At 43.8% G+C, this 13,771-nt stretch overlaps 1 protein-coding gene across 6 annotated transcripts in view; it reads right to left on the bottom strand.

Annotated features, from left to right (window-relative positions):
* Positions 1–13,771, bottom strand: part of FANCI (FA complementation group I) — a 74,839-nt gene that overhangs the window by 2,042 nt on the left and 59,026 nt on the right. For 5 of the 6 annotated variants that reach the window (XM_038532820.1, XM_038532824.1, XM_038532823.1 and 2 more), the window contains 11 exons: positions 12,032–12,198; positions 11,603–11,679; positions 10,162–10,275; positions 7,676–7,727; positions 6,749–6,876; positions 6,588–6,656; positions 6,300–6,393; positions 5,796–5,983; positions 3,596–3,649; positions 3,454–3,513; positions 948–1,016 (listed from right to left, as the gene is read on the bottom strand). In XM_038532820.1, coding sequence (XP_038388748.1) covers positions 948–1,016; positions 3,454–3,513; positions 3,596–3,649; positions 5,796–5,983; positions 6,300–6,393; positions 6,588–6,656; positions 6,749–6,876; positions 7,676–7,727; positions 10,162–10,275; positions 11,603–11,679; positions 12,032–12,198 — 1,072 coding nt within the window. The remainder of the gene's footprint in view (positions 1–947; positions 1,017–3,453; positions 3,514–3,595; positions 3,650–5,795; positions 5,984–6,299; positions 6,394–6,587; positions 6,657–6,748; positions 6,877–7,675; positions 7,728–10,161; positions 10,276–11,602; positions 11,680–12,031; positions 12,199–13,771) is intronic. The other variant, XM_038532822.1, reaches the window with a different exon arrangement.

Genomic DNA, 13,771 nt, shown 5'->3' with positions numbered 1-13,771 from the left:
TGTAATTTCTCAGTATTTAGTGTTTATAGGCTGGCTGACAGAGAAGGACCATATCGAGGATGTGAGGGAAAAAAGGGATGGGAATGACATTATCTTGGAGAGAATTGTGTATGTGAACATTTAAATTTGTGTGTTCCTCTTGCCTCTGTCGTATTCTACAGTATAAATCCACTTATTTTAAATTTTTTTTAAGTTTATTTTTCTAATAAATGCATTTATATAGCCGGTTTCGCCAGTCCACTTAGTGTGCATCTGAGGCCTTGCTAGGCCCATCCTGTACACAGGCCTTAGTCTCCACTCCCTGCAAGCAGAACTGGAAAGTGCACCAGGGCAGCTCCTGAAATCCAGTGGTTATTGCCAAGCTGCCGAGACTGGACAGCCACCCTTGCCAGCAGCGTCCTAGAACACCCTGGTCCCTGCTCTTGCCTCACCTCTTCCATGTCCTCTCAGGAGCATCTTCTGGGCTCATTAACTTTTCCTAAAACAATTCCTTCCCAATGAGAATCCTAAGTCATTTTTAAAGAAAGCTTAAGATCATCAGGTGCTTACTGAAAACTGTGTGGTTTTTGGTTCAGAGGAGAAAGATGTTCCCTCTGAACACAAAACCTGTGAGCAGAGAAGCAGCTCCCCCACTTCTGTAAAATCACAGTTGCGATTACAGTGCACACGTGCCACAGTTTACCCATCGACACTGCACGGCTTAGTGGTCAGTACACAGAGTTGTGCAACCACCACTCTGATCAAAGGACATTTTTGTTACCTCAGAGGAATCTCGGACCATTTCAGCAGGCACCCCCCAGCCGCTGATCCACGCTGTTTCTAGCTCTGCCTGTCCCAGGCCCCTTCTATAAATGGAATCCTGCTGCACGTGGGCTCTGTGTGATCAGCCTCTGTCCCTGCTGTTTCCACAGCTCCCCGGGGCTGCTGTGCGAGCAGCGGCTGCTTACCATGGCCGTGGCAACAGCCGGGGCTTTCCCCTTCTTCTCTCCCGTACATGTTAGGCTCTGACTCTTGTTCTAAAAACACAGAGACAAATTCTCTCATTCCTGAAGATGCTGTTGGTAATGTTCTAAAAAGGGGATTGCAGCAGAATATGGGGGCTTGTAAAGGAATCAAGTCTGCGTGAAGAGAACGGACGGCAGATGCTGGAAGATGGAAAACACTCTGACATTTATGATCCTCAGATGTTCTGGGGTTTTTGCTGGAGGGAGGTTTACAGTCTTGGTCTTAAAAACTAGCACATAGGGAGGGGGCAGTTGGATGGCTCAGTGGTTCAGCATCTGCCTTTGGCTCCGGTCATGATCCCAGGGTCCTGGGATTGAGTTCTGCATCGGGCTCCCCGCAGGGATCCTGCTTCTCCCTCTGCCTGGGTCTCTGCGTCTCTCATGAATAAATTTAAAAAATCTTAAAAAGAACTAGCGTATGGAAGGCGGGACTGACTGTTCTTATACCAGAACAGCCAAGGGACTGGCGAGGTCCAGAGATGGTCACAGTGGGGACGGTCAGGATGGTGGCAGGAATAGTGATTTCCCAACTGGCAGTTGGCTCAGAGGGTTTCCATAAAGGAGAGGAAGCCAGAGAGTGCTCCCAGGGCCTGCTATCTTCTCACTTAAAGGCAGACACCAGACAGGTCTTGTGTGCCAGGTGGTTATGTACTTGAGAAAGGCTTATAGGTCATAGGAACACGTCCCTATGTTGTAACTATTGCAGACTAAAGAGCTCCTGGAGAAAGAATAAAGGGAACCAAGGATAAGGCAGATGAGAGTCAAGACCCGTGCCACAGGAGGGCTACACAAAATACAGGAGACTACCTGGAGGGATGTGCTGTGCCTGCTAGGAATGAACACACCTGCCCCATGGGACAGGTAAGAGGATCAAAAACAGAGACCTGGAAATAGGGAGAACTGTACCACTGCAACCATGTGAGTGGCAGGAGGCTTAGTCCACGTGGCACGTTTTGGAAACTGAGAAATGACAGGGATTCCAGAGGGCCTGGTGTGAAGAATTCTACTACTAGCCAGGCTGGAGGGTGGGGCCCTTTTAAGAGAGGGTCAGGGAGGCACCGTAGAACCCGTGTGACCAAATGGGAAGCGAGATGTCTCCAGAGGTGGGACCCACGATGGAACCCTGCTGAAACTCCTTAAAGCACTCCCTATCCACTGCGGGGACTGCCCATTCCTGCTGGGTCAGGAGGGCTAGAAGAGGCATCTTGGACAGGTGCACAGCTCTGAGCAGGATGCTAAGGGTTTGAAAGTACCAGTTTTCATTGCTTTCTTCCCATTGAGAGCCAAGGCTGGGGTGGGAGTGATGGTGGTGGTGGTGAAGGGGCTCTAAGAGAATAAATAGCTCTCTGAAAGATGTGACAAATGCAATCCTGGTTTCTAGATAAGAACTGTAATTAATGGAACCATTCATTAGTCTTTTAGGGTTGCTCGTGAAGCACATTTCACAGAGAACAAGGTCTGTGCACAACACATAGGCGGAAAGCAAGTAGGGCATGGCTATAAAAGTGGTTATAATCGATTGCTTTAACAAGTGGTTCTAGACTCTTGGCCCAGGTTAACCCATTAGTGCACATCTGATTGATTCCTTGACAATCAGTAACTGCCCTGCAATCCTCTTCACTTCAGGGACTAAGGGACCTCGGGAGACCATGTGTTTTCATGCGTTTAAGCCAGAGGTTCTCAACTGGGGGTGATTTTGCCCTTTTGGGACATTTAGTAATTTCTAGAGACGTTTTTGAATGTCTGCTACTGGGGCCGCTACTGGCATTTAGTAGGTGGAGGCCAGCAATGCTGCTAAATGTTCCAGAATGCACAGAAGAGGCCCCAAGTCAAGGAATTATCTGGCTCAAGAGATGTCAATAATGCAGGGGCCTAAAATCCCTGGTTTAAGCCAACGGTAACAGTGTCTCAGGTATCACAAGAACCTGGTGGTATTTGCGACCAGAGGATATTTAAAATTTCTCCTAATCCTAAAAGACCCTACTACCTTATTTAGGAGAACTTCATTAATTTGTCTGGCAGAAACAGCCCACATGCCCTCCGCTCCTTGAAAGGGCTGCTACTCCCACATACACTGTGCCATCTGGCCCATGGGCTCGCTGCTACTTTACTCACACACCAAAGGATGGCCAATGGCATGAATTTAGAATCACCCAGAAATGAACTAAGTCACAGCTCAAGCATGCGTGTTCCTTCCCTGCTCCAAATGCAAGCCTATCAAACACTTTCTCCAAATTAAGAAAAACTTTTTTTCTTTGTATAATTAAAGATTTCTTTGCTGCAAAAACCTCAAGCCTTGGCTTGGTCCCAAGTGGGTGCCTTTAGCTTATGGTAAGTAGGAAAGAATCTGCCTGGACGCTGGGCTCAAGGGGTCAGGCAGTCCCCTAGGGACATAAGAAATCCTTCCCTACCGGAAGATCTATTGGGATATTGACTCTGAATCGCTTACCTGTATGTAAGAAATGAAAGAATAGCACAGGGGGGTCAGATGAGAACCGGACAGTTTCACCTGCAGCAAAAGAGAAGGAAATCAATTTAACTGTAGGAACAGAAGGCTTCCCCCATTCCTAGGAAAGGAATTTTCAACTCACCAGCTTTTCCATATTTTTCAGAATTCCTCCGGAGCTCTGACATACCTGCAGATACTAAGATACCAAAGATTCCCAGATTTAGCCTAGGTCCTCTAAGAGCATCACGACATCTACAGGTGAGTCAGTGAGCTAGGGGAGTGGGATCTGCAGCTGACAGGAGGGGGGAAAAGGAAACAAGCGCACACACGTTTATGGGGAATCCTAGCCACAAAGCTTCCTCTGCCCCTCCTCAAAGCTCCTGAGCCTCCTAGACAACAGGCAATGAAGGGTTTCTGTTTCTGACTGGTTCAGCTTACTGCTTTAAAAATCCTTCAGGCTGGGGATCCCTGGGTGGCGCAGCGGTTTAGCGCCTGCCTTTGGCCCAGGGCGCGATCCTGGAGACCCGGGATCGAATCCCACGTCGGGCTCCCGGTGCATGGAGCCTGCTTCTCCCTCTGCCTGTGTCTCTGCCTCTCTCTCTCGCTCTCTGATGACTATCATAAATAAATAAGTTAATTAAAAAATTAAAAAAAAAAAAATCCTTCAGGCTGATGGCCCCTGCATCTAAAAAAACCAATGACTTTGCTGTCTTTTCCTTTAAACAATGACAGTAAAGAGAAGAGGCTTTTAGTATTTCCACTACAGAATTTTAGGAGCCACATCATGTGGCCAGAGCTGTACCTTCTCAGAGATGGCTGCACTGCTGTTTGGGGACATCACACGGTAGTCTACCATCTTTCTTGGGCTGTCTATGCATTTTTTTTTTAATAATTTTATAGTTTTTTTTATAGTTTTATAGTTTTTATAGTTTTTTTTATAGTTTAATGTATTTTAATAGCAAACTTACAGGAACAGCACAGAAGACAGACAACATTAAAAACACGTACTTGCATGTAGGACAACTCAGTTAGAAAAGTATAGTGAATGGATGGAATCTACTGTATGATAAAAATGCTACAAACACCATTTAGCTGCCATCAATAAGAAATTTACTTGTTTTAAAAAAATCCAAATGCTGGCATTGTTCAGAAAAATTTAACAGGTTTATTTATAATTGTTATAAAGTTGAACTGCTGAAACGTGTTCACTGAAACATTTTGACTTGCATTAATGCTTTATGTCCCCACATTTTTATTAAAAATTCACACACAAATGAAAATGGAAAAACTGCCAATACCTGATTTCTGTCCACTATTTTTCCACTTGCAATCATATACTTAGGTACCTTTTGACCCCATGGAAAAAAAAATATCTAACGTTCAGAGAACTACCTACCAATAACAGGAAGAAGAGAAAAAAAAAGATGGATCACTGCAAGAATCAGAACTAAGTCACTTAGTTCTCATCATCACCTTCTGAATGTCTGCTGAGGACTAAAAACACTGCAAGAGCAGAGGTCCTTGTTAATAGACACCAGGGAGCATTAGCTCAAACTCAGGGCAGCGTATGCCTTGTATTTAAAAAAGAAAAAACAAAAACACCTTTCTCCCACCCAAGTACCTGACCTGTAATAAGGCATCTAACACTGACTTGTTAAAGAACAAAAGGAGGACTAAACACCTCTTTAGTGCCCAGACTGGTTTGAAATAGTGTAATTAAGGGACACCCGGGTGGCTCAGGGGTTGAGTGTCTGCCTTCGGCTCAGGTTGTGATCCCAGGATCCAGGATTGAGTTCCACATTGGGCTCCTTGCAGGGAGCCTGCTTCTCCCTCTGCCCGTGTCTCTGTCTCTGTCTCTCTCATAAAAAAAAAAAAAAAAAAAAAAAGGTAGTGTAATTTTGTGTGCAATAAGGAGTTGGACTGAATTCTATAGCTGTAGATTAGATTAAGTCTCAGAAGCATTGAAGGAGGTATTCACCATCAATTAGATGCCATATACTTACACACACACACCTGTAAGTGTAATCCTCTTCACTTCAAGAAGTGAAACACATAAAGAAGCCAAACACATAAAGAAGCCCCCCCCCCCCCCCCCCCCCCCCCCCCCCACCCAACGCCAAGGCCTCTACAAGCAGATTTAGAATTATGCCATCAACTTGGTTTTTTTCTGGCCTGTTGAGACACCTGCCACCTACTGACCAAACCAGAATCAAACCACAACTTGCCCAGGTGGTAGAGCTCTATGCAGGGGCGTTCCACAGCAGTAAGCTGCTGCCCTGGCCTAGTCTCCAGCTGGCTAGGGCAGCACAGCAGCAGTGACTCAGGTCATCTCTGATACTCACGTATCTGACAAGTGCCGTGAGAATGGTGTACATTTTGCAAAGGTCCTTTAACAAGATGTCCACGCAGCTGCCCGATGGCAGGGCTGTCTGCACCAGCTCATGGAAAAATGTAAGCAGAGTTCCCAGCTGCATGATGATGGCTTTCTCCACGGGATGATTTGGTAGGGTTGCCTGAGAAGAGGCTTCTTCTGAAAGGAAATGAAATTGGTACATTCAAACCCACTGACCTTATTTCCTAGTTAAAGTGAAGAAGATTTAGAAATCAGCTATCCATGATTAAATGGAAACCTGTAGGGACAACGAGCATGCAATTCATCGTGCAGAGTGAATCGATAGCCATTCTATCATAAGTCACACTATGATCTGCTTTTTTTCCATCACACTGGAAATCTGGCTCAAACTGAGAAACAAATTGAGCTGCACTTCTATGCAGCAGTCCAATTTGGATTTTGGTGGGCTCTCTCTTACCATAATCCTTGGGATTCTACCCCGAATGCATCTTACCTGATAAAATTTCTTGGCTCACTTGTCCCTTAAGCTTGGTGATCAGCCAGTCTACTTCTTCCAGGACTTTCTCCGCCTGACTCAGAACAAGTAACTGTGAAAGAAAAGAAGGCCTGGCATGGCTCCTGTGCACAGCTACAGGACATGCACAGCTAAACGTAACAAGCATGGCCACCTGCGAGCAGGTAACAGGCCTCAGGACTTGAGCCACAACCATTTACTCTTTACGTGGAACGAAATGGAAGGAATGGCAAGGCGGCTTCCCATGGCTTGGGGTTCCACACTTACACAAACAGTAGGGGCAGCTGTTCTCAAATTCACCATCGCAAAGTGGTTTGTTTTCTCCACCTCTATATCCTAAGGAGGCAGAGAGAGATGTGATTGCAGTAAGGCTGGCCCCAGGCTCCTATCCCCACTCGGAGAGTTGTGGCGACAGCTGTGGTACCTACCTGGTCTATGTCTCCAAGATGCCCATGGATATCCTGGGACAAGTCACGCAGCAAGGTGACAGGACTCTTGTACAAAACATGGAGGCTGAAGAGCAAATTCATCAAACCCTTGCAAAATGAGGCATCCTCTAACGGTGGGAAGGAAAGAAAATTAAAAGGTTAAGTTCTAACCCTGTCAGTCTTCAAGGTACAAGATGCCAAACCAGAAACACAGCTTGCCACATCCTATATATACTATCCCAGTGCTGGACACAGTCCACCTAAGGCAGCTCTCCCACAAAGGTGCATCTGTCCACAGGCACAAAGAAAGCAGAGGTTTCCTGTTATTCACCAGTCACTATCACTGGGAACTAGCACCCAGATAAAGAAACACAACATTACCAACACCCCAGAAATCCCCTTCTACCTCACTCGCCCCAGCAAGGAATCTGCTATCTTGACTTCTACCATCACATCTAGTTGTGTCCGATTTTGAACTTTATCTAAATGGAATCATGCAGGAAGTACTCTTTATGTGTTTGGCTTCTTTGGTCCCACAACATGTTTGTGCAATTCCTGCATGTTGTGTTGGTGCTTTACCATTCTCACTGCTGCTCAGTGTTCCACTATGTGTGCACACTGTCACTCCCTCGCCCCCTCCACTGCTGACAGACACGTGAGTCTGTCTCTGCCTGCAGAATTTGTCCCTTGTGTCCCCATGGTGGTACTGCTGGATGTAACTGGACGCTGCCAAGTCTTCCAGGGTGGCTACATCGTGGCCTTCACCCGGTGGTGAATGAGAGGGCCAACTGCTCTGCACTTGGTATTTCAGCTTTTTCATTTTGGTCACTCTGGTGACTAGGTAATGAGTACCTTTCCATCTTTAAATGCTATTTGATAATGATGATTTTACATAAAGCCTACAGGGAAACAAGGAAGGAAACTTACCCCAGCTGTTCTCCTTACAAATCTTCAATGTCCAGGATAACATCTGCACAAACTGGAGATATCACAGGTATTAAAGAAACATGTGAAGAGACAGACAGAGCTCAGTGTTCAGATTACAAGAGCTCTAGACCTTTCCAATTCTTATCACCTGCCCAAACATGTGCTTGGATCTAAAGTGGTCATTTACTAAGATCAGCATTAAAAATAGGTCCAAAATTATGAGAATTACTGGTCCTTCTCTCCTAATATAATACCATATGACTCAATTCTCAAAGTTCACAGCCTCATTAAGGACTGAAGGTCCTGTCATTTGGGTTCTTGTCCCAAGCTTCCTCTCCCCTCCTGACCACAGCCTGGGGTTGATGAGCCTCTTCCTTTTCCATGCCTCACACTCTCCACAACTGCCGTATCTGTAAGAAGATCAGTCTAATGGAGATCCCTGAATCAGCTTCTAGGAGCCAAAAGGCCAGAGGTTAGAAAGGAGTAGGGAAAAAAAGGAAAGGCAAACAACCAGCTGGAGTTTTCTCAGGTAAGGATAGGAGGCCTAAGGTCTTGGTGGCAGCGTCCTGCGCTGCAGATACCTGTTCCAGCTCAGCGCTTTGGCAGTTCCTTGGGACAGGTTTTCAGCTACAAAGGCAATGAGAGGTAGTATGCCTAAGTAAAGAGTGACAAGTAAAAACTCAAATTTTGATCTACTGGGGTAAAAAATAAATTCAGAAGCTAATTCTGAAAGGTCTCTGTGAACGATATAAAAAGGTCTTTATAATACGGTGTTAAATGTAATAAGCAGGATGCAAACAGACTTCTGGGTGAAGACGGACAACAGGGTTGGGAATAAAGATCTATATTTGTTTTTGCTTCTGTAGGAATAAAGAACTCTTGAGGGATACACCAGAAACTAAAAAAAGGTTATTCACTTATTTGGGGAAAAGACTTGAACAGGTGGAGGTGGACAGTTAAAGGTGGGGGACTACTCACTGCAAAACTAATAATTTCCAGTTTTCAAATCATAGGACTTTATTACCCACTCAAAACCAGATTTTAAAAAAATTGGAAAGAGATTATCTGAAGTTATGGGGATGGTGGGTGATGAGTTTTGAATTAAAAAATTTTCCTGTCTATATGAGCCTTTTAAATCTGCCTATTTTCCCTCAGATCTCCCAGGCCCCATTTCCCTGTGGCTGTCTCCTTGCTAGTGCTCTGTTTGCTGCAGCAGTAGCAGCACAAAAATGACAAGCAGAAAGTAAGGTGGGGAGGAGCAGCGTGGTGCTAAGACGAAGGGAGTAGCCAGCAAGGGGGGCTTTGTTTGGGCTGCCGGGATCTCCAATAGGAAGCTCAGGCTTGCTTTTCAGCACTCGGATACACTGCCATTCTCCCAGGCTACTAGCTCTTCCTGAAGAGAGGGCTCACACAAGGAGCCAGTCTTCCTCACAGATCAGGAAGCAGATGTGGTAGGAGCACACGGCCCTAGGCATCAAGGATGTTCTTTGTCATCCTCTGAGGAAATCACCCCTGAACAGAACAGACCCACAAAATGCAGCCCTTCTCTTCTGTGTGTGAACGCTCATGGGGTCCACATTCCTACACATGTGTGCACACTGACATGCATATTCACACAACCCATCCCACGGAGTTGTTTCTGCTTTGGGACTGTAGACATGCTTTCTGACTTAACCACCTTTTGTTGAATTTCTCCCAAACTCCATACCAGCTACCCTTGCTAAGAAAGTCAAAACTGCTCGATGTCAGCTACCTTCATGATAATGAATACACTTTCATGTTAGAAAGGAGCAAACACCAAGAGTGAGTAAACATACAAGCTTAGAAGGTTGGATGCACCAAAGATAAACATGATTTTTTTTTTCTATAGTGCTTCCTGCTGACAAGGGTCAGGGCAATAGCCAAACAAAAAGCAGTATGTTTTTGTTCTGTATGGCTGCAGATAATTATGTCATGGTAGAAACACTATGTAAGAAAAGGAATACTACCCAGATCTTATATTACTTAAAAATGAATTTGAAAGAAGACATTGAAAAAAAAAAAAAAAAAGAAAGAAAGAAGACATTGAAATATATACAGTTGATTCTTAAAAAATGCAGGGGCAAAAAAAAAAAAGCAGGGGCTGGGGGCGCTGACCCCTGGCCAAGCCAAAAATCCATGTAGAATTTCCTGACTCATGAAAAACATAACTACTAACAGCCCCCTGCTGACCAGAAACCGGACTGATGGTATAGTCGATCAATGCTTATTTTGTATGTTTTAGGTACTACATACTGTATTTTTACAATAAAGTAGGCTAGAGAAAAGCAAGGTTATTGAGAAAATCATAAGGAGAAAATACATTTACAGTTCTGTACCGTATTAGGAACAGTCCATGTATAAGGGAACCAACAATCCATGTATAAGGGAACCACACAGTTCAACCCTGTGAGGCAACACTCCTGGCCTTCTGAGGGCTGCTGGTGGGACTGAGCTGGGGCTTCTACCTGAGGGGAGGATGGCTCCAGCAGCCTGGACAAGTTGGAGAGAACAGTGACGAGGAGGAGGGCTTCTTTGCTGTCAAAGTCTTCCTCTTGGCTAAGTAAATTCAACAAACACCTCTGGGAAAAAAAGGAACACAGAGACATCAGCAGGTATGTTCCTGTCATGGAGCAGAGACATATAGCCAGAGATTCCTAAGGCTGGGACAGAAAGGATTCAAAGCTACCAAAATTCAGAGCACAAAATCTGAAAATAAACCTGGATTGAACAAGCAGTTTCCTACCCCGTTCCTGACCACAAATCCAAGTGTCCTCTTGAGAACTGTGGACTCTAACTTCTTGCCAAACATGTTAGGAATGAATACTGCACCCACTCTTGAGGGTAGCTCATGACATCCTGAGGCCTGTCTACTGACCTCCGATTTAGCTCCAGCCCCAGCCCTGCCTGCACACCTTCCCCGATTCCCTTGCCCAATTCCTCTCTCACCACCTGAAATACTCTTCTATTTTGTGTGCCAGCTTCTTCCCCATTCTGTAAGCTCCCCAAGGATAGGGATTTTGTTTCTTTTGTTTCCTGCTACATCCCCAACACCTAGAACAGTCCCTAGCACAGAGCAGAAACTTTAAAAAAAATTATGTGTTAAATACAGAAATCCTCTGTGACAGAAAATCCTGATACTGTGACAACTACTGATTAGAAATGAACAGGCTGGGACGCCTGGGTGGCTTAGCGGTTGACCATCTGCCTTTGGCTCAGGGCGCGATCCTGGAGTCCTGGGATTGAGTCCTGCATTGGGTTCCCTGTGAGGTGTCTCCCTCTGCCTGTGTCTCTCATGAATAAATAAATAAAATCCTTAAAAAAAAAAAAAAAGAAAAAAAAAAGAAAAAAGAAAAAAACAGGATTCACTGTCCAGTCTGTGCAGTTTGACTAAGTCAAATATACCACGCACAGAAACAAAGACACACTCCATACCTTAATGGGCTCCTGGCTATCTCTTCATATCGATTCAAACAGTAATTCTTGGAGGCAACAGTGCTGCAGGTTGGGGTGGCTTTCACACCCATCCTCCCCAGAATCCTTTTTTAAAAAATATTTTATTTATTCATTCATGAGACACAGGGAGGGAGAGGCAGAGACACAGGCAGAGGGAGAAGCAGGCTCCCTATAGGGAACCCGATGTGGGATTCCATCCCAGGATCCCGGGACCACGACCTGAGCTGAAGACAGACACTCAACTACTGAGCCATCCAGGTGTCCCCTTCCCCAGAATCCTTTTACAGGCGTTACCTTCCACTCAGCAGAGTTATGTCCTGTGGCTTAGATGATGACCCAGAAGAAATCCTGTCCTACTTGCGTTCTGTCTGCCCATTCCCACCAGCTGGCCCAGCTAACAGTCCCTCTGCAGGGGCCCTCAGGCAAGCAGAGCGTTTTGCCAAGGCTACTTACCTGAAACTGCCGGATCTGGAATGCTGCTCTGTGACTGACGCTGCCTTCCGCCTCTTCTCCCTCATTATCTGTGACATCTAGGAAAGGGAAAAGAATGTGTTCTTTGAAATGGACCGACTCACTATGCTTTTTTGGCTTTTTAATATTAAACTAAAATTTTAGAATGCCAAAAAAAGGTCTGGGGGCAGAATTAAATATATTCCTAACATTCTGCAATTTCTTAGCACTATCTTCCAATTTCCAGTCACTATTTGTGGTCATGTGTAAAATCCAGTAAATGCTAATTCTGAATCCACTAGATGTCACTCATTAGCAACACTGGGACCTGCTCTCAGATGTCGTGTGGTAGATTAGTAAATAGAATCAAGAGGTTTGGTTAAGAATAAGAAACCCAGATGAAGCCAATTTATTCAAAACTGAAAAGCTCACCCAGAGCCCTGAGAAAGTGGTGAATCTTGGGCTGATAGAACTGTTGCACAGCACTGAATATCTTCTGCAAACCCTCCAAGCACAACAGTGAGATGCTCTTTCCTTTTTCTTTCTTTCCCAAATCTTCCACTGAAGTAGGAATGGAAGTATATCTCCAAAGTAAGACCCTGAAAAGAAGAAATGTGATTATTTATTAAAAGATTTTATTTTGTAAGTAATCTTTACACCTAACACGGGGATGGAACTCAAGACCTCAAGATCCAGAGTTGTACACTCTACTGACTGAGGCAGCCAGGTGCCACAGAAAAGTAATTTTATTAACGTCAGGTTCACTGAGGTAAAATTTTATATATTGTAAAATTCACACCTTCCCCTATTCCCTTGCCCCATTCCTCTCTCACCACCTGAAATACTCTTCTATTTTGTGTGCTGGCCTCTTCCCCATTCTGTAAGCTCCCCAAGGATAGGGATTTTGTTTCTTTTGTTTCTTCCCCGAAGAAACTGTCCCATTCAGACAGAACGCAAGTAGGACAGGAAACTTCCCCGAAGAACTGAACATGTACAGTTCAATAAATTTTAACAAACTTATACAATCGTGTAATCATCCCCATAATCAAGATATTTCTATCATCCCAAAAGTTCTCCTACATTGCTCTGTAAGTTAGTTCTCTCCCGATTTTCCAATCACTGATCTGATTCTCTCCCTATGGTTATATTATTTACAAAATAGTATATAAAAATGGTAGCATTCAGTATGTAGCCTTCTGAATCTAGCTGTTAATTTAGCATATGCTTCTGAGATTCCCCTCTGTTGCTACATGTATGGTAGATAATCTCATTTTATTGCTAAGTAGAATATTTCATTGTATAGATGTACCAGTTTCTCCATTCAACTGGATATGGATGTTTGGTTTCCAAATTTTGCTATTACAGATAAAGAGGCAATCAAAAACCTTTATTTATTTATTTATTTATTTATTTATTTATTTATTTATTTATTTATTAATCAAAAACCTTTATATGGATATATGCTTTCATTTCTTTTGGGTAAACATCTAAGAGTGGAATCTGTAGATAATATGGTAGGTGTGTGCTTAACTTTTGAAGAAAATGCCAAACTGTTTTCTCAAGTGGTTGTACTGTTTTACATTCCCATTGTGTATAAGAGTTCAAATTTCTACACATCCACATTTTGGTATTGTCAGCCTTTTTTAAAAAGAATATTTGCTTATTTTTAAAAGTTTCTAGTTATCTCTATGCCTAGAACTCACAATCCCAGAGTTCAAGAGTCATACGCTCTTCTAACTGAGCCAGACAGAGGTGCCAAGTATCATCAGTCTTTTTACTTTCAGGTATTCTAATAAATATTCAGTGATATCTCATTGTGATTTAATTTGCATTTACCTAAGAACTAATTATCCTATCCTTTTGTGTCCTTATCAGCCATCTATTGGTCAAGTATCTGTTCAAATATCTTACTCATTTTTAAATTTGGTTGTTTGCTGTTTTAAATTTAATTAAGCTTGAGTGTTCTTTATATACTCTGGTTACCAGTCCTTCATCAGGCATGTGCTTTGCAAGTATTTCCTCATCTATGGCTTGTCTTTTTAATCTCCTTAAAGCGTTTTCCAAAGAGCAGAGTTAAACGTTTTTTTTTTTTTAAATATAGCTTGTGCTTCTGGTACTCTAAGAAATCTTTACCTAAAACATGATCACAGAAATTTTTCTAGTTTCCTGTAG

The sequence above is a fragment of the Canis lupus genome, chromosome 3 (assembly GCF_011100685.1).
Source record: "Canis lupus familiaris isolate Mischka breed German Shepherd chromosome 3, alternate assembly UU_Cfam_GSD_1.0, whole genome shotgun sequence".
Taxonomy (NCBI): domain Eukaryota; kingdom Metazoa; phylum Chordata; class Mammalia; order Carnivora; family Canidae; genus Canis; species Canis lupus.
The sequence above is the reverse complement of the archived record's forward strand: the minus strand, read 5'-3'. Positions and strand labels throughout refer to the sequence as shown.